The sequence below is a fragment of the Rhinichthys klamathensis genome, unplaced genomic scaffold (genome assembly GCF_029890125.1).
Source record: "Rhinichthys klamathensis goyatoka isolate OS25496 unplaced genomic scaffold, OSU_Roscu_1.1 h1tg000520l_1, whole genome shotgun sequence".
In the NCBI taxonomy this organism is placed as follows: Eukaryota; Metazoa; Chordata; class Actinopteri; order Cypriniformes; family Leuciscidae; genus Rhinichthys; species Rhinichthys klamathensis.
In genome coordinates this window covers 108,973-129,303 of record NW_026606999.1, presented here as the reverse complement: position 1 = coordinate 129,303, position 20,331 = coordinate 108,973, and the positions used below count along the sequence as shown (strand labels likewise).

At 40.5% G+C, this 20,331-nt stretch overlaps 1 protein-coding gene across 6 annotated transcripts in view; it reads right to left on the bottom strand.

Annotated features, from left to right (window-relative positions):
• LOC130072985 (disks large homolog 3-like) overlaps positions 1–20,331 on the bottom strand; it is an 88,345-nt gene that overhangs the window by 53,168 nt on the left and 14,846 nt on the right. For 2 of the 6 annotated variants that reach the window (XM_056238335.1, XM_056238340.1), the window contains exons 3-4: positions 19,282–19,367; positions 14,139–14,249 (exon numbers count right to left, since the gene is read on the bottom strand). In XM_056238335.1, coding sequence (XP_056094310.1) covers positions 14,139–14,249; positions 19,282–19,367 — 197 coding nt within the window. Of the gene's footprint in view, positions 1–1,593; positions 2,708–14,138; positions 14,250–19,281; positions 19,368–20,331 lie in introns of those variants that run through there. The other 4 variants (XM_056238337.1, XM_056238338.1, XM_056238336.1 and 1 more) reach the window with 3 other exon arrangements.

Genomic DNA, 20,331 nt, shown 5'->3' with positions numbered 1-20,331 from the left:
ACTATCACGTGTCTTTGTGATGACTGCCAAAAATGACGAACATTCTACACCCTTTTTACTGCTCAACGAAATTCATTCATATTTACATCAGAAGCACGAAAAAAAAAAAACACGAGGCCTTGAAAGATAACTAAAACTTCTTTAATAATCTTGACAGGTAACAGCCTGGCCAGAGAAGGAGAAACCAGCAAAGATGATCCATGGTCTCCTCCTCACATACGAGAAGCTTTAATAGTGCCATTGTCCTACATACCTCCGTTGAACAATTTCCTTCTCATTAATTAAACATACACTCCATCAATATGCCCTATGAGTGCTCGTGCCTATCAGGTATTGCATGCGGTGCACAAGAGAAGATATATGCTTGATTTATTTCACATTGCTGCATGTCATACATCAAACATGAGAATGAAATTATCACAGAAAGAAAGAATAAGCAGGAAATGTCACATCTTAAGGGTTCATTTATTTGGTTTACAGCAAATGCTGCCAAGAACACATGCATAATTCATTATTAAAACAAAAGCGAATGAGTGAAAAACCGCACTGCTTTTGACTGATGCCTCTCCCATCCTCTGAACAGAGGCAGAATTAGTCAGCTCCTTGCTCACGCCTTCCCTCCCTGCGCTTGGTGAAATTTCACCCTCGCTGCCACCGAGATCTCACCCTCCATTTTCTCTGCGTCTCCACCACTCTCGCTGCATTCTCTCTCCCTCTGCCATGCACAAATACCAATAAAAACCTGTGCACTCGCACACACCCCCACATCGTAGACATGCACACACATTGAAGGCACAGAGCATGCATGCGGGCTTGTTCTCACACGAGAGCCTGCTTCCTCCATTTTATACATTCAGACCGACCCTTCCCCCACCCCTGCTGCCACTTACACACACACACCTCACTTAATTACAGCTTCTGTTCCCTGGTTCGGTTTGATACGCTCTGCTCTATGAGGTTAAAATCTAGCTGAAATGGTCACGGACAAGAAGTGTACATTATACTTCATAAGCCGCCTCGCCTCTGGCTGTATCTCAATCAGCGACTAGAACAACAGACTGCAAATGAATAAGAAAATGCACACACACGTCATCAGATTCATAAAACATCCACATCCTTCATCTCACCAATCTAGAATAAGAATCTATTACTAATTGGATATTACATTTGATGATGTGTTTTGCCTGGTCAGCAGCGTTGGCAGGTCACTGCCATCCTTGGATTAAATTGGCAGAGCTACATTCACTTGTTGCGTGGTCACAGCGGCCCTGTCAATCCTTGTCAGATGACGGTTTAGATAAGTATGTACGTAGGGGATTGATGAAGCCATAAAGCACTGATGGAGCAGTAAATACATGAAGATTAAACTCCTTCTCTGCGAGAATCAATCTCGACAGGCATACTGTAAGATTACAGCACATGCAGTATGAAAGGATCAACACTGGATGAATCCCTTAAAAACTATGTATCTTCTAGAAGCTACAGGGGAGCTTGCTGATCCTACTAAGTTTCGACCTAGCAACCACATACACCAACTGCCTACCGCCTGCTGCCTACTCTCGATGCCCCCAGCGGCCCAGAAACGGCATTTACCTGGTCGTACCAGTCCCGGTTGGAACAGGTGCACTCGGGCCACCATCCTCCTTGCCCTCCTGAGTTGTTACCATTCACCTTGGGGGCGCCCTTGGATTGGCTCTTGGGGTTGGGGCCTCCAGGACCCCCAGCTGACATCATTTTCCCTTTACTTCTCCCCAAAGTGCCCCCTCCACTCATTCCCCCTCCTCCGCCCGAGGTTTGGGGCGGTAAGGTCTGGCCGCCCCCATAGCCGGCCGGGTATCCATAGGGTTCGGGCTGCCAGTCTCCATATGCTGGGGCATCCATCCTGCGCAGAGCGGCCATGCGGGTCACTTCATAGCATTCTGGGCACTTGCAGCAGTGATGATGTTTGTGCATGCTGGCTAGTTCACACGGTGCGGCGCTCTCTGTCTCTTTCTATCTCACTGCTGCTGCTGCTGCTGCCTGCTCAGATCAAATACCGCGCGCAGTGCCACTCGGCTCACGGAACGGTAGCACAAATGCCAGGAATCTTCACAAACCCTGTTATCCTCCTCTTTGTTCCTCCCGATCCAGAAAAAGAGATGAGGAGGTAGCAACAGGGAGATGAAAAATAGAAAAAGATTGGTAGTCTTCCTCCAGTCGATGCAAAAGGTTTGGAAAAATAATGCTAAAAATAGTGTGTATGATCTCGGAATCAGAGACCAGCCCCGATGGTCGAGTTTTCTTCCTGCTTCTGTTGGTTCACAGTGATATGTATATAAATTCATAGATATATATATTCATTTGTTTATATATGTATATATTTACACACACACAATTACATATAAAAATATGAATATAAACAGACAAGCACAAATACAGTTATATACAGGTATATATGTATACATATATAATTCTATAAATATTTATATGCGTGTGTACAAATATATATATATATATATATAAACAATTTCTATATATATAAATGATATCCGTGATCAAATCTTCCTTTGTAAGTCTCTGCTTGCCAGATTTCTTCCTTCTGCGTTTCCTCCTGCTTTGGGAAGCGTTTTCTTGCCTTCTTTCTCTCACTCTTTTCCCAGCCTGCAGAGAGGAGCTGAGCGCTGGATTGACTCTCAGCCTGCTTGCCCTAGATGTGGATTATACGAAGGGATGCAAGCAAGCGAGAGAGAGAGGGAGAGAGAGAGAGAGAGAGAGAGAGAGAGAGAGAGAGAGAGAGAGAGAGAGAGAGAGAGAGAGAGAGAGAGAGAGAGAGAGAGAGAGAGAGAGAGAGAGTAGCAGCATCCCTCCAGCACCTCAGCCCTGACAGCCACAGCCAATCAACTCACAGCACAGCCATCAGCAGCAGCACCAAAACAGGACTGACTGCTTAAGTGACTGCTCTTAAAGGGCCAGCGCACTCGAAAATCAGCCAGCACACAGAGCCCGTATTGAGATGCAGAGAGCACATTATTCAGCTCCAAGGTTTTACTGTAAGAAAGACTGGATACCTGATTCGAGGGTTTATACCGCAGACGGGCTACAGTACATAAGGGGGTGACGGAAGACCATGTTTTAATCCATTTGTGTATTAAGTTCATTTGTCAAGTCACTGTAGGATTAACTAAACCACGCAACGTAAGGCAGGCATACACTATGCGATTTCAGCAAGGTTACCAACTCATGTGCGAGTAAATCGCATGCGATGTAAAACCAAAGCTCATGATTTATGTGCTCACACTATACAGTCCGATCGTCGAGCCCGACTTGTCTGCTCACACTATATACGTGAAATATGACCGATAAACCCCCGTGCAGGGTTCCTCCGATAGAACATGATATCATGTATCCATAGATATTGTCAAAAGCATCAGCTATCTATATGAAGAGGTTAGTATTTCCAATTTATGTAGGCCTATTAAATTGTTATTACTATTATTATTATTATTATTATTATCCTACTTTCATTATTAAAATTCATATTACAATTAATTTGCAATAATTGTTTGCAACACGAACTGGAGGTAAGCAACAGTTTACTAAATTGCAGCTTGTTTGATAGCTACAGAAATGAAGCTCTAGCATAGGTTCTGGCGGGAAGACTCAAGTGTTACGTCACTCATTACCTTCTCATCTATAGCCCCTTTCACACAGAGATTCCCGGAAAATACACGGATAAAGTGACCCGGGATTTGACCCGGGTTCGTTTGATTTTGCTTAATTCACACTGCCAGTGATTTGCCGGAATCAGAGAGCGCGTTCACACACACAACCCGTGTATGTTCCGGAAAGACGTGTGACGTTGGATGTGACGGGTCTCTACTTCAGTCCAGTTTGCAGACATTTTTTCGTTCTTTCTTGTATCGATGACGAACACAAACTTTCTTCTAGAGTAACTGAGCCGCACGATAACTACGTCATTGCAAAGGCTCGTGAATCCTCACTACGACACACCCCTTATACGGCATTGGTTCTGGCTTTTGTTCACACAGCGCGCGTTCCGGGTCTGAACACGGCAACGTTACTAGGTCCCCAACCGGGCATCGATCCCGGCATCAATCCCGGGTTGTGTTTGCGTTCACACAGAAGGCACAATTTGCCGGCAATTTGCCGGTTTTCAAAGCGCTGTGTGAAAGGGGCTTATCCAATAGTGTTCTAATACTTGTGGTATAAAAGATTGGTACTTGCTCATGTCTGAGTTCGCAGATGCTGACGCTTCCATTTACCTCCATCCTCCCCACCACCACAAGACAGTTCCTTACCCTTCATCCTCCTCCCCACCACCACCACCACCACCAGGATGGTCCCTTCCCGTACCTCACGGGGGTCGGCTGCGCCCCTGGCTTCGTCTTCAGGCAGGAAATGCAGAGTCCGTACTCTCAGATTGCGAGCTACGGACGGGGCCTACACCAAAGAACTCATAATATATCATAATATTGCTTGCTGGGCTGTTAATAAATGGTTAATTGTTGCAGTATTATTCTCCCGAGTCTTTCTGGTAGAACTTATAGATCTCCCTCTTTTCACTTTCTTTCTTGATGAAATGGTTTAACTTCTGTTTTCGCACAGGTGCAGTGAGGGAAAAAACCACTGAGTTTTTGGGCAATCGGTTCGTAGCTCTGCTTCAACTGAGCGCTACTCTCACGAGGGACGACCAAAATTTCTGACATGCCAGAAATTCATCCGACCATCCGATTGCCGGTCTGGAGAGGTTTATCTCGTTTACCCCTGTACACTGCATGAACACTGCAAGACAATCGATGCACAACAAAGCTGAAATTCTGCCAGACTCAAAAAAAAGAGTGGCCAGGTCAGAATTCGGAGGAAATTTGCACTGTATGCCCAGCCTTATACACAACAAAACTAGCTATGAAAAAAATGTAAATGGTTGATGATAAACTCCAAGAAATAGTGCATCATCAAAGACAGAAGCAGATTTTACTTCAAAGGATAAAACAATGAATTAAAATGAATTTATATTTTCAAAGACGGTGCACTCATTGTTCTTATGAATGGGAAAAAGTGCAATGTGCAATATAAACCCCACTTTATAAATAAAAGAGCCACTCGCCAATTGGTAAAATCATAGCATCACTGCAGCTGCCATTAGAAGCTCTGGTTGCTATAGAACAATCAGTGTCCTGAGACGCACAATATAAGCTATTTTAACACTTTTTAAACGCATAATAAACACCATTTATCCAACAACAACTCATGTCAGTTTATCTTGCTGTTATCTAAATACGAGTGTGGCAACCAGTTTTTTGAGATTTCAGGATTTTCCCATTCAAGTAGATAGGACTTGGTCTTGGATGCCGAAATAGCTGTCCAGAGGCATTGGAAATATGGCCGCCGAGTGAACAAACTTTACTTGAAAGAGATCTTGGTTTTTGGTGACATTTCTGCTCTTAATAAATCCAGAAATTCATTCATCAAATTAACTGCACCATTTTTAGAATTTTGCTTATTGAAAACCTTGGTAGCTATAGAATGTTGAGTTGCACAATTTCCTGTTTTTATTGTTTCTTTATGTATAGAAATGAAGATCTCCATTCCTAAAGGCAGCATTACATTTTTTAAATTTGATTACAAGTTACCCAGGTGATCCACAATTTGAGGGTTTCAAAAGGATTTCTGAAATTACACAATTTCATAGCTGAATCAAAACAGAGGCCTTTTAGACTGTTATAACATCAAATGTGCTTGAGTATGAACATTAGAAGCCAACTGACTGTTTTCTAATGTGACTATATGCACGCATAGACATTTGTGTGTGTGTGTTTCTCTGTTTATGTACGTGTGAATTTGCTTGTTTTTGTGGCTGAGTCAGTTCTAATAAGCACTGCACACTATTCTATTCCGACCCCACCAGTAGGCAAAAACAGCAGGCTCAGCCACACTTAATTATATGCAACGGTAACTCACATCATTACCACGATATACTATTCCGGCAAACTTTCCGATTTCCAGGAGGAAGGCCAATCCGAGACCAGAATGATCTGAGAAGCACACGCAAACATTGCCAAAGCCAATGGGAAGCGTACGGGTGGTGCTTGGTGGCTGAAAAAAGGCTATGCAAGCATATTCATCACAGCACACATGACTGGGCACATGTTGCGACCACCCCTGTTCCCTCTGCTCCCCTTGTCTATACAGCACATTCTTATATAGGATGAAGACTTCCATGGTCTCCATAGAGGAATTTGTAACGTAGCTGGCCAAGAGTGTGCGTATATGCATGCATTACATGCTTGCATTATGCCATGTGTTTGTGTCAGTAGCTTCCAGAGTGTGAGTGCATGTGGGCGTTTCTAGTACCTCTAGGGGAAAATGCTGCTCCTTAAAGAATTACATAATATCAAATCTTAAAAAAAAAAAAAACCGTCACAGCCAATCAATGGCCAAGTCTGTAAATATTAGCTAGAATATCAGTACACTCACCATAAAGGATGATCAGAACCTTAAACCACAACCACTGCCAAAAATGCTTAGTTTAATGCATGTAAAGAGGCCATGTGTTGTGAGTAACATTTAGGCGACTCTTAAATGTCATCTAAGACGTTCTTGCTACAATAATTATGTAAAATGTAAATCCAGTGCAGAAATGCTATAAATATGATTAGATTTAAAGCTGGTACAGCATGTTTTATTATGGCTGAAATATGCATTTAAAACTGCAGCCACATTCTCTTTTGCAAATGACCACATTGAGAAAGAGTGTGTGATGGTAGACAGACGAATCCTCCAAGGCTGAATGAAGAACAGTACTACAGATGGATGGTTAAAAAAAGAGACAATTTAAGAAGGTACCTTCTATCTGCTTGATGATTTAGATTGCTCATTGACTAAGAATTCAGAGTATTCTTAGTTTTAAAATATATTTGCAATTATTATAGTATTCTATACTGCATGTCTCAGTGAATTGGCACATCTTTCCTGGAGAACGAAAACCAACCTGACCTACTCTTGAGAAATTGGAAGAAAGCCTTTTGTTGATTTATGAAATAAATGAGAATGATTGTGTGAAGGTTTTACAAAAGGATTCTACTTGATTACACACAGCATATCTCATATCTGACAGCCTCATTGTCAGTTTCTGCATTCCCACATTATATAAAGTAAACCCCCCCCAGCTGGCCTCACAACCCCCACATATTTTCTCACATCGAAGGTATCTATAGAAAATTTCTGGAATTTCTGTGCATTCTCATAGCAGCCCATGTGACTGCACTCTTGTCACCTGACAGGATGTATGTCCAAATAAGGTGAGATGAGACACAGGCAGTCTTAAAGAGGCAGTTACATTCTTGAAGGTTTCCTTTGAATGAACCACAGACATTCGCTGTATGAAACAGGTGCAGAGCAGTCTTTGAAAGACAGTGATTATAGTCAGGAGAATTTATTTTTTAGTAAGCAACATAAACATGATCCAATAATTATTAGTGCATGACATACATGCAACCACTATAGATTTCAGCTCACAATGCATGTGCATTGTCTATGAGACTAGTCATTCGTAACACAGCTGCAAGGCCAAGAAACGGTTTTGGGTTCTCACCTAAACGCTCGTAACTCATTGTTGGGTTCTCACCTAAACGCTCGTAACTCATTGAGTCGTTGCTCCTTCACACTGACACAATAAACTAAAGTGCCTGTGAAGGCTGTGACTCCTATTAATAGGCCTGGTGACAGAAAACAGCTGCTGCACCAAACACCGCACATCCGACTGACAGTGTAATGATAAGGGAAATGAGAGAAAGAGAGAGAGGAAAAGAGAGAAAGGGAATATGAGATGCTTGCGGAATGACTGGAGAACTGAGAGGTCTTGAAGAGAAGAGAGGGTCTGATAAGGGCCACGTGCACACTGCAAGGTGCGAGAGTGATAGCCACATTGAACAAATCCCCTAAATGATCATACTCCGAGGATACGTTCACAGAGGCAGTGTTTGGGATTGACAACCATGCTGAATTGTTCACACAATAGAAACAGATCGAATAATGTCTGTATGAACGAATAATACAAAGTGAAGACAAGCACCTTTTCCATGCTCAAGATAGTCGTGATTAATGCTTGCAACTATAGCGCAATTACAATTAATCGCAAATAGGGCTGCACAATTAATCGCAAAATCATGATATGGTTTAGTCCAAATATCAAATTGCAAACGCTGCGCTTCAATTAAATAAATATATGCGCTGCATGTTTCAGAATGAAGAGCAGCACTGTGTTCTTTTACATGCAAGCAGCTCACGATCCAGTGTTTTCGATATCTCAAAGGCTGCGTTCACACTGCAGGGGCTTAATGCTCAATTCCGAGTTTTTGAAAAAATTCGATTTTTTTGCAAGGCCGTTCACATTTCCAATTAAATGCGACCTTTTGTGATCTCCTGTGTGAACGTGAACGTGAAATGACCCAGAAGTGACCCCTATGCGCAGAAGAGTACCTAAAAGGTCAACGACGTCACTTGTTGTTTGCGGAAGTAGCTAAACATGGATGTCAACAGTGGAGCTCGTTTAGCAATATTAAAGTTATTTTCCCAACAGAGCCAGCACAATTACAATCTTCTCATTCCCACCTACTTCAACGCAGAATTATGACGTTTGTCACATATCAATGATGTGCGGGTCGGATACATGTGACCTGGCCGTTCAGATTGAAGTCGCATTTCAAAAGATCGGATACATATCGGATTTGGACCACATAGCCAAGTGGCCTGGGTCGCATTTGAAAAGATCGGATCTGTGTCTTTCAGACTGTCATGAAAAGATCAGATACAGGTCGCATGGGGGTAAAAAAATCGGAATTGGGTCGTTTCAGCCTGCAGTGTGAACGTAGCCAAAGGATCAGTTGACAGTAAATGCTGGTCCACATGAACTCATCACTACATGTGCTCTGAGTTTGGCTCACACAAGCCGCCTTTCCACTGCACAGGACAAACGACAGCCGATGGACCGGAAGTCATTCATTTGCAATGGCGAGTCGTACAGGAGCTGCGTGGGGTGCCGACCATCTGCGGATGCGGAATTTTCGGATCCAATTTGAACTTGAGCGACTACACCATATGCGATACGCCGACTGGATGTGATGTATTGCAATGTATTAGAAAATCAGTGAGAATTAGTAATACTTTTTCTTTAACTTTATCAGAAACACTTGATACACTTAAAAACTTAAAAAAATGCATGATTATTGAAAAGTAATCAATTATTAATTTAATATTTATAATATTTATATTTATAATTATATTTTTTAATCATGTGTGGCATCGTATTTTCCCTAAAATTATTGGCGGTTATTTGTCCTATTAGCATAGCTGTTTGTTTGCATTCATTTATTCATTCCACCATGGTGAAAGTTTGGATGATAAAAGCTCTTGCTTTTGCATTCTTTTACAGGAGAAGTCAATGTGGGCAAAACACTAACTCGAGTATTACCATTTAGTGCAAGAGATGCGCCTTAACGGGGAAGATTTATGAGACAGCGACAGTTTACCCATGTTGCTGCACAAGATCATACTGAAAGTTCATTACGACTGCCACTAGGAGAAGAATTCCGACAGTCGTGTCTGAACGTCGTGTGTAGCGGAAAGACGGCTTTATAGAGCTGGTAAGTCCCGCCCCTTCCGCTTACCCCGCTGGACCTCTAGGTTGAAAAATCGTCAATGCAAGTGAATGAGAGAAAATAATAATTTTCTAATCCCGTTTGAATTTTGCAATGAATGTGAACATATGTTGTCTGTGAATTTTTTATATAACTTTTCGTGTAAAGAATGCTACAATTTAGCGGGTAGAATTTTCATACGGTTAGACTTTGTGTGAGAGCACTTTGTGGACTACAACTCTTCGCTGCTTTCGACGCGTTTGATATACGTCACCACCACTAGCACACGGATCCCGCTAAACATGCCTTTGTTTGAATGATGACATTTGGGTACAAAACACACAGGCATCTCGATCTAATTCCTTAGATTATCGCACCGTGATTTGTGGAGGGAAAATGTGTTATGCGGTGACATCACATATGCGACGTGTAGTCTTTCTCGTTATGTCTATTCCACAACTGCTAGCCAAAGAATCATACAATATACTGTCAAACTCGTTACATGAGAAATTATATAAAAAAATCACAGACAACATATGTTCACATTCATGGCACAATTCAAACGGGATCAGAAAATAATTATTTTCTCTCATTCACTTGCATTGACGATTTTTCAACCTAGAGGTCCACTTGGAGTTTTACGGATGGGCGGGACTTACCAGCTCTATAGCGTGCATGTCTCAAAGTTCAAGGCTCAGGGAAGAAGGAGGGGGGAACATGCAAACATTGAATGTAAAGTTTTAATCACAAAATTAACAACAATACGAAAGCCGACTGCAGCATACACGTAAACAAAACAACAACTTAAATGTCCTAGGCCTGGTCCTCTCTCCCTCCACTGTCATTGCATTTCATTATTATTTTATAGTCATATTGATATAATCACAAAATTTTGGGCCAAATTGTGCAACCCTACAAATAAGCACAGCAAACCTGGAGTTTTTTTATTAAAATGTTGTAATATTTATCAGAAACATTGCAATTCGATTTTTTTTCTCACAAATCGTGCAGCCCTAATGACAGTGACTTCAGTAAATAAAGATGGCAACTTGCATAACACACCTGAAAGCCTTATCACAATTAACACATCATTATGTAATGGCCAATTGAGCAATTCATTAATTTGACAAATCTTACTTAAAGCTGCAGTCCGTAGTTTTTCCTCTTTGTCGCCATCTCTGTTCGAAATCTGCAATTGCAGTTATTCGCGGAATTATCAACTTTACGCGGGTATTGCCTCGGCACGGCACAGCGTGGACGAATCCAATGTTTGAGGAGAATGTGCGGCTGTCAATCACCACGCCAATGTGGATACTGTCATTAAGAATCACAAAATATTCTTTTTGGAAGTATGACCAACATAAGAATTTTCACCGGAAAATGTCACTTCTGAACAAGTAACATCCACTTTTGTTCTGACCAACTAAGGGATTAAAAGTAAATGCAGTAAATCGCGCTGATTAAATCTAACGATCGCTTATCATATCACGTCAAACCGTGCAAATTATACTTTGTTCTCAAATTGTTCATGTTAACTACATCAGCATTGCGTGACTACATTTAATGCCCTTCCGATATGTATCCTTGTTTTCGCATGGTCCGGTTGCAGTCTCTTTTTTCTGTAGTCACTCCGAAGTCCAAAGTCTTTTGCATTTTACAGCGGGTGAATCTCTAGTTGTCACTGGTGATTGTCGTTTGAACCTTTCTGGATCCGCCATCAAATTGATAAGTTTAATTATATCAAGTACTGTGAGAAAAGGCTATAAATCTCCACCTCCAACATCCTCACACGCAATATAGTCGACTAGCCGAGACTCCTTCTTTATGTGTACAGATGTGACGTAATGACGCAAAGACATGCTCGAATTTCCCGCGGAAATCCACCAGTACCACTGGGGTTAAAAACATTATTACAAGCTTACCGCTTTGAATCGAGCTAAGGCAAGCAGAGAGGTTTGAACACTGGCTGGTTATGTACTTGGTCAAAAAATTATTTTGGATAATTTTTAACCCAAAAAAGTTACAGAATGCAGCTTTAAGCAACAGCAAATATGACTGATTTTTTGTTTACAGTAGTGAGTGTAGTTGTCACTTTTGTTTAACCAAAACAAAAGTGTGTGGTGTGCATAACTATATTTAGTGCTCTGCTTTTATAAATATTTCATCTGCAACTTGTTGTTCAGTTTGGATCCCACTACTTTGTTGAAGTGAATTTGGTTGTAAAAAATGGTTGTCACTCACCTAAACAAGCTGTAAGTGGACAAAACAGATTGAAGCACGCAGAAAATGAGTGACATCCCTATTTAGCTGCATTGTGTACGTGGTGAGGTGTTGTAGGTGTTAAGAAGAGGAATGAGTAAAATAATCGTCCATTGGGCCCAGAGAGCAGAATAAACAGAGAAGAGCAAAGTAAAAAGTAAAGAGAGAATGCAACCAAGAGAAAGATATGACTGGACTGAAAATGACTCTGGGGGAGGGTAACTCAAAAAAATGTTTGCTGATGAACAACTGGGAATGAGAAAACATGATCATAGAGAGGGTTCTGAATGCAGAGAGAGATTCCTTTGTGTTGTTAAATACACATTTTGCATTGTTAATTATGCATTATCTCGTATTCATTCATCTCAAGCGATGCATAAACACCCTGTCGGATGCAAAAATACAAATTTTTGCCATTGTTATGTGGCCGAACGCATATGAGAGATGCAGAAAGATGCAACAGAGACAGGAAAACAGCGACAGAGAGAGCAGGAGCGAAAGAGGCAGCCAGTCTGCAGGGATGCAAGTAGGGGGAGGAATTTGGTTTCCATGGCAACATGCGGGAGGCTGAGCTCTAGGTGTCCGTTCCAGCTCTTACTGCGTTGCACTGCACCGGCCTTCGCCTCGCCTCGCTCCCCCCATCCTCCCCCACTCGCTTTCCCTCTGCAGCTCTCTCTTCATCCCTCCCTTCCACCTCATACCCCTCCTAATGTGTGGAAGACACGACACCACATTCAGCTCAGCATCAGCCAGCCCTGCTGTCAACAGAACGCTGCTGCCTTGCAGAGAGCCTGCGCTTTGATGTAGACAATGGAGGCTCTCTGTTCTGTCCCATACTCTTCAGCCACGACCCGAGACCACACCCACACAACCATCTCCACCTCACACCCCCATCCCTCACACTAGATCTCCGCTCATCTGAAACGCTAGTGCCCGCAGGCACTGTGCCGCCACATGCCGCTGGGGGTGCTGTGATTGAGCGGACATGAAAATGAGAGCTGCCATGATAGTAGAACCTGATTGTTGTGAGTATTTCTGGAAAACTGTGTGATGACAGTGTCATCATGGCTGATTTCACTGCTGCCTGGCTACAATCTACATATGTTGACACAACTACACTGCAACCATCCATGTGTATTCACTAATATGAATATGCATCATGAAAAACATTTCGAAATTAGCTTGTGGTCAAAATCTAACCAATGGAAATGTGTTTTATGATTGCATCATATTAAGTATTAAATTGCACAACACTGAGCCCAACAATAAAGATGTCATTTTTAAAACATTGTAATAACAATGTTTTAATATGCTAGAGGGACTTTTATTTGATACTTTTCATAAACGTTTTGTAACACTTTACAATAATGTTTAAAGTTAGTTAACTACATTAGTTTGCATGAACTAATAATGAACTGCACTTCTACAGCATTTATTCATCTTTGTTAAAGTTAATTTCAACATTTACTGATACATTATTAAAATCACAAGTTGTATTTGTTAACATTAATTAATGCACTGTGAAGTAACATGAATAATCAATAACTAAAAAATACTTAAAAAAGCTAAACCATTACGGTAACAAATGCATTGCCCATAGTTAGTTCAAGTTAATTAACACATTAACTAATGTTAACAAATGAAACCTTATTGTAAAGTGTTACCACTTTTTCTTTATAAAAAATAATGTATTAGGTTTTTAAATTTGCAATAACATCTGGAAATTATGATACTATAATTTAACGCAGTGACTGCTTAAAATCCAAACACTGGAAAATGGTGGCATACGGTCATTTGTTTATGATTTTCCAGCCCATTCTAACTGATGCAAAACCTCATCTTTTTTTAATCAGCAAGCTAATGTAAATATTTTAAATCAGCAGAATCTGCCTCAACAATGTTCAGTAGATCACAAAAAAACTACATTTTATAAGTTTCTAAGGTATAACAACACATGGTAGGTCGTTCACACAGAACATGTTTTTACATTCCACTGTGTAGCTTTTCCATTCATTTAACTTCAGACGACATCTAAAAAAACGCAAAAGACAGTGAAAATAGACGTGACGGAACAGTAAAGTATGTCCTTCTGGTCTGTTTACATAGACAACCGGTTAAAAAGCAGGCAGCTGAAAGTGTTGTGTGTGAACAACAGGCAGTATCGCCAAAAGGCTGAAACTTTCTCACACCGTTCATTGTATTTTTGTAAAAAGTAGTATTCCTGATTCAGCAACCACTAACCTTTGGTGCCTCCACATGGGAGCGGCTTACTAGTCCAGCCACTCTCTCCACCTTCTGAGAGCTCCTCCTGCTGGTCACACACACACGTGACACACCCTCTTCACCCGAAGTCTGCAAGTACAAATCACACAGAATCAGTAGATTGCACAGATAGACCAAATTTTAAATAAATATATAAATTAGTGGTTCAATTTAGTCAAACCTAGAGGTTCTGAATACAAATATAGCAATTAAACAGAGAATAGTGCAGACAGGCTAGCATCACCATTTGCAAATATAGACACAGACATCTGTATAATAATAAAAGAGAAAAGAAGTGCCACCAAACATACTGAAACAAAAACACGCACTAAAACATACTTTTTGACCACTATCCACAACTATAAAATCTGTCAGGGAAATGCTGTCATTATATAGCATTTTAGACCAAAAGACGCACAACCAGGGCCAGACCTTGATTAGATTGGTTCCTACCTGTTTATCATAATGTATGCCGCAGTCACAGGCCACAGGCAGCAGAGGGCAGCCTTTGGAAAAGGCCATGACAGCAGATGGAACAAAGACTCTCACTTTCCCTTCCAAAATGGTAACAAACTCGAACTCTAGAATGTTCTGTTAGGATCTGTCCTATTCTGACTCTCATAGCATTGTGTGCTCATATAAACACAAACACAGGCATGCAGGTTTGCAGCATTAGGCCAAGCCACACCCATTTAAGTTGATGCAAATAAAAGCACAAATAAAGTCACATCTAAAATCATTTTTAAAAATCTGCTTTCAGGCAACATACAACAAAACACAAAGCAAATTTACCGTTTTTATCATTGCCTTCATTGGACAACCATGAACTGAATTAATGGTTACCAAGCCCCGGGTTTGCCGTCATATTATCATCAGCTCAGCTGCGAGATGGAAACATGCAGGATTGCTGCAGTCTCAAACCCAGAGAGGAACATGGAGGCTCTGCTGGTGTCCAGTGCCATTGAATCACTGCTGAGACATGACATACTGCTTGCAATATATACTGGGGCTGGATTATGTACAGCTTGATATGTTTAACTAAACAGTTTAGCCAATATTCACAGATATACAACTGACACCAAATTATGTAACATTGTTATATTATTGACTGTAACTGTAGCTAATGTAAAAAATGAAAAGCAAGACACTTTCTGTTTAACACAAAGGCTTTGTAATGATTGCTGTAAATTATTCCAGGGTCTTTTTTTCCTTCCTTCTGCAGCAAATCGGGGAATTTGCAGACTCACTTCATTTAACGTCTCTCAGGTGACCGCACGCTATGAATGCTAATGAAGCCTGAGCTGGACATTCCCTCAGAACCAGCCTCGCTCACTCTCAGAGAACCAGAGAACAGGGCTGTGCCTGGACACACACTCACACTGAGGCCTGTGACGCTCTTCACCACACATCATATAGTGACCCCTGCAGTATTTTTGTGGAACATGTCACAATAGTATGATGCTTCTGGAAACTGCCAGTTGGAGATTTGAAATTGGATAGATTATACTCACAGAGATTGTCTGAATGTCCACTATTCACTTGTTTCGTTAATGTGTTTTGCCTCAATCAACATTTTTTAAATGATCAATCATTGCTTGGTTTTTACCTGAGCATCTACCACCACCAATTTACAACCTAAATAAATATATAAAATTTAAATTATAATATATATATATATATACACACACACAGACACACACACACACACACTCACACCAGGTACACCTGTTTAACTGTTCGTTAATGCATATGTCTAATCAGCCAATCACACGGCAGCAACTAAATGCATTTAGGCATGTAGTCAAGATGATCTGTTGAAGTTCAAACTGAGCATCAGAATGGGGAAGAAAGGTGAGTTAAGTGACTTTGAATGTGGCATGGTTGTTGGTGCCAGTTGGACTCATCTGAGTATTTTAGAAACTGCTAATCAACTGGGATTTTCATGCACAACCATTCTAGAGAATGGTCAGAAAAAGAGAAGATATCCAATGATCAGCAGTTCTGTGGGCGAAAATGCCTTGTTGATGCCAAAGGTCAGAGGAGAATGGCCAGACTGGTTGGAGCAGACAGAAAGACAACAGTAACAGTAACAAATAACCTCTTGTTACAACCGAGGTTTGCAGAAGAGCATCTCTGAACACACAACACGTCAAACCTTGAAGCAGATGGACTACAGCAGCAGAAGACACACCGGGTGCCACTACTGTCAGCTAAGAACAGGAAACTGAGGTTACAATTTGCACAGGCTCACCAAAAATTGGACAATAGAAGATTGGAAAAACGTTGCCTGGTCTGATGAGTCTCAATTTCTGCAGCAACATTCAAGAGGTATAGTGTCAGAATTTGGCGCAAACAAATTGAAAGGTTCAGGCTGCTGCTGTTGGTGTAATGTTGTTGGGGATATTTTCTTGGCACACTTTGGGCCCCTTAGTACCAATTGAACGTTGTTTAAACGCCACAGCCTACATGAGTTTTGTTGCTGACCATGTCCATCTCTTTAAGGGCACAGTGTACACATCTTCTGATAGCTACTTCCAAATGGGAGATTTGCATCATGGATGTGCAGCTGACAAATGTGCAGCAACTGCCTGATGCTATCATCTTAATATGGACCAAAATTGATATATGTACTAAAATATAAATTACATTATATTTTTTACTGCAAAGACAAAAGGAGAATGGTTTCCATGCTCTTTTCCAATGAATTGCAATTAACTGGGGTTGAAGCTTTAAAGTGTCAAAATGGATGCAAAATCACATAAAAAGTCAAAATGATGAGATACCAAGTCATAATGATATCAAACTAATGATATCAAACTAGTTTTCGAGCATCCTTTGACCAAGAAATCAAAAAGCAAGCAATTTTTTTTTAAAATTAATAAACATATATTCAATATCTTCTTTTATGGGATGTTTAGGTATTTTTACTGGGAAAACAACAAAAATACTGATTAAGTAAATCTTTTTTTCTCTCTCTGTCATCTGTACTATCCATTCAGTGCGATCGTGTGATTACTGACATCTTTAGAGCACATTCTAGATTTTACAGAGTTTTTTAAACACTTTTCTGTTTTTAGCTATTTCAAGGTATAACACTATGGGCCCTATTTTAACGATCTGAAACGCAAGTGTCAAAGCGCAAAGCGCAAGTAACTTTGTGGGCGGATCCCGGCGCTGTTGCTATTTTCCGGGCGGGATAAATGCCTCTTGCGCCTGGCGCAAATCTAAAAGGGGTTGGTCTGAAGTAGCTTCATTATTCATAGGTGTGGTTTGGGCGTAACGTGAAATAAACCAATCAGAGCGTCATCTCACATTCCCTTTAAGAGCAGGCGCGCTTGTTCTAAAGCGGATTCCTATTATAACGGCGGATTTGCCAGGCGCGCGCCAGGAGCGGTTCACAGCCGAGGAGAGCAACGTTCTCGTCAGGGCCGTAAAACACAGAGAAGTGACATTGGGGATGTAGAAACCCACCCAAATTAACTTCTGTTAAACAGGCGTATGATAATTTGGGTAAATGTGTAAGCTACATGTATGCTTTTATAATAAATTGCCTATCTATCTATCTATCTATCTATCTATCTATCTATCTATCTATCTATCTATCTATCTATCTATCTATCTATCTATCTATCGTAATAATGTATGATTTGCAAAAATGAAAACTGCTGCTTAGATGAGAGAATCAAAGTGTATGCGCGTTGTGCACACGCTACATTGATTATGGCCAAGCATGCGCCCTTAAAATAGCATAATGAACAACGCGCAATGCGCCACTGACTTTAGACTATTTTTTTCTGGTCAGTGGCGCATTTGTTTTATAGAACAGCAAAATAGCATGAGGGAAAGTTTGCGCCGGAACACGCCTCCTTTTTGCGCTGAACCGCCCCGGGGAGCGCAAGTGTATTTCTTAGTTAACCGACGTGTGTCTGTGGAGGGAAAAGCCCGCTTTGCGTGGGTGCAAAATAGGAATGATACATGCGTCAGTGTACAAAGTCATTTGCGCCGAGTGCAAGATAGGGCCCTATATTTTGGATGTAATGGGAAATATTTTTCCCTGATATTCTACCCTAATTTTCTATGATCAATTACTAAAAACTGTACACTTAAAAGAAGCTATAGAAAATGCAAATAGACCGTTTAGACATGTACAAGTTTCCTTGATGGTCCAGAGTAGTTACAGATGGTGCAGCTCACCAGGAAAGTGAGTTTGTGAAGCTGTTTGCTACACCAAAAAAAATCTTTAAAAAAAGAAATCAATCAAAAATTCACCCCAATTTTGGATCATCTGAAACCATGTAGGGGATGGAAAACTTAATTCTATCATCTTTTAAAACATCAGTCACAGGGCACTGCTGTACTGGACGAATAGAGACTATTTTAGTCAAACCCGAGTGTATGTTTGTGTGTACCCTCAGAGAGACCACAGAGTGATCCTCCCTCACTGCAGTTGCTTTTAACAGAATCCAGACAGAAGTTGAGGTTATTTTTTGTACTCTCCCTATAAATAGTTTGCATGGCCACATGATTGCAGACAATTGTAACGAAAGGTCCCGGTGACATCATCACACAGCCCACCGAGGAGCACTTGGTGTTATCACTGCAGTGCTTTCTAGATATGACTAATGTTCTGTAGCGTCTGTAACTTCCACACTCTCTCTTTCATTTATCCCCTCTTTTTTCTATTTTTTGTTCAGTATTTCTCTGTAAACTTCCCTTCCCTTCAGTTTTTTCTAAACCTGAGCTTTTCTAAACCCTTTCTTCTCAGCTAATCATTAGTGTGTTATTAGTGTGTTATTGGGGACAGAAAAAAGTATTGGTGTCAAAATGTAAATGCACCATAAAAGTATCATAAAAATGGTCCATATGACTCTTGTGCTACATTGCTTAAACCACATGATAGCGTTGAGCAAATAACAGGCTAGATTTAAGATATTCAGTGATAATCTTCACCTGCTGTGAGCTGTTAACTGCTTTGACTGGCTCGAGTCAGTGACTTGAACATGAGAACTAGACAGGTCAGATTTGTTTATGATAACAGAGATATAAGGGTTTGGAACAACATGAGGAAGAGTAAATAATGGCATGTAATAAAATAAAGCTGCCCTTTCTCTGGGGCTCTTACCTCCCATGTGTCCACAGAGTTGCTCTCTTTAACTCCATTTTGTGCTGCATTCATTTGCAGGGTTACTTCGTAGCATTCCTGAATATCTGAGAATAATGGAATAGCGATGTCATTGAATGCATCCATTTAAATAATGCAGGTATTTACACTGAAAAATGTAATACCTCCATTACATTTTTAGATTGATAGCAGATGTATGCAAGGTTGCTGTTGGCACTATGATATTATGTGCATATGATTCTAAATAAAATTGTAAAAATAATACAACAAAATGACAATGTGTAGTATAAATAATGTTGGCATTCCAACATTTATGCTAAAGGATTAAATAACTCAAAAATGAAATTTCCCATTTAGAATTTTCATTTACACGCCCTCATATTGTTATAACCCTGTATGACTTACTTTCCAGAGTGAAACATCTTTTTAGCAGAAAATCCAGATTTCTCTCTTTCACTAAATAAAAGTGGATGGAGACCAAGAACTCCCAAAAGGACAAAAAAACATCATAAATGTATCATAAAAGCACTACATACTTGTGCAACATATTCCAAGTCTTATGAAGATGTAAAATTAGTTTGAGGAACACACACACACAAAGTTGTTATTCACTAAAATATTGCTTTAAATCCATAGACTCGCTTGCAAAGAGCAGCTCCAGAATACTATAGTGTAAAGTACAGTACAGTATAGTTTCACAGTGTAAAGAAAGTAATATGCTTTTGGAAGACATGTACGGAGCCCCTAAAAGAACATGATGATGATAAATTAAAAAAAACATGAGATGGGAGAAAAAATGTTTCAAGGCTTTTGAGTTATCTCGCAAAACTTTTGGGTTTCCCCGATAACTTTCGCTCACAAAACTTTTGCATTTTTTCAGAGAAACTAATGTTTTGCCAACATAATGGTCATCATTTTCTCTTAAACTGACTACAAAGCTTCAAATGTTGCTTCTGCTAACACACCCAGGACCAATGCTAGGTCTCAAAACAGAACTCGTGACCGGCACCATGCAAGAACCGAGACGCCAGAGAATGTCTTCCAACAGAA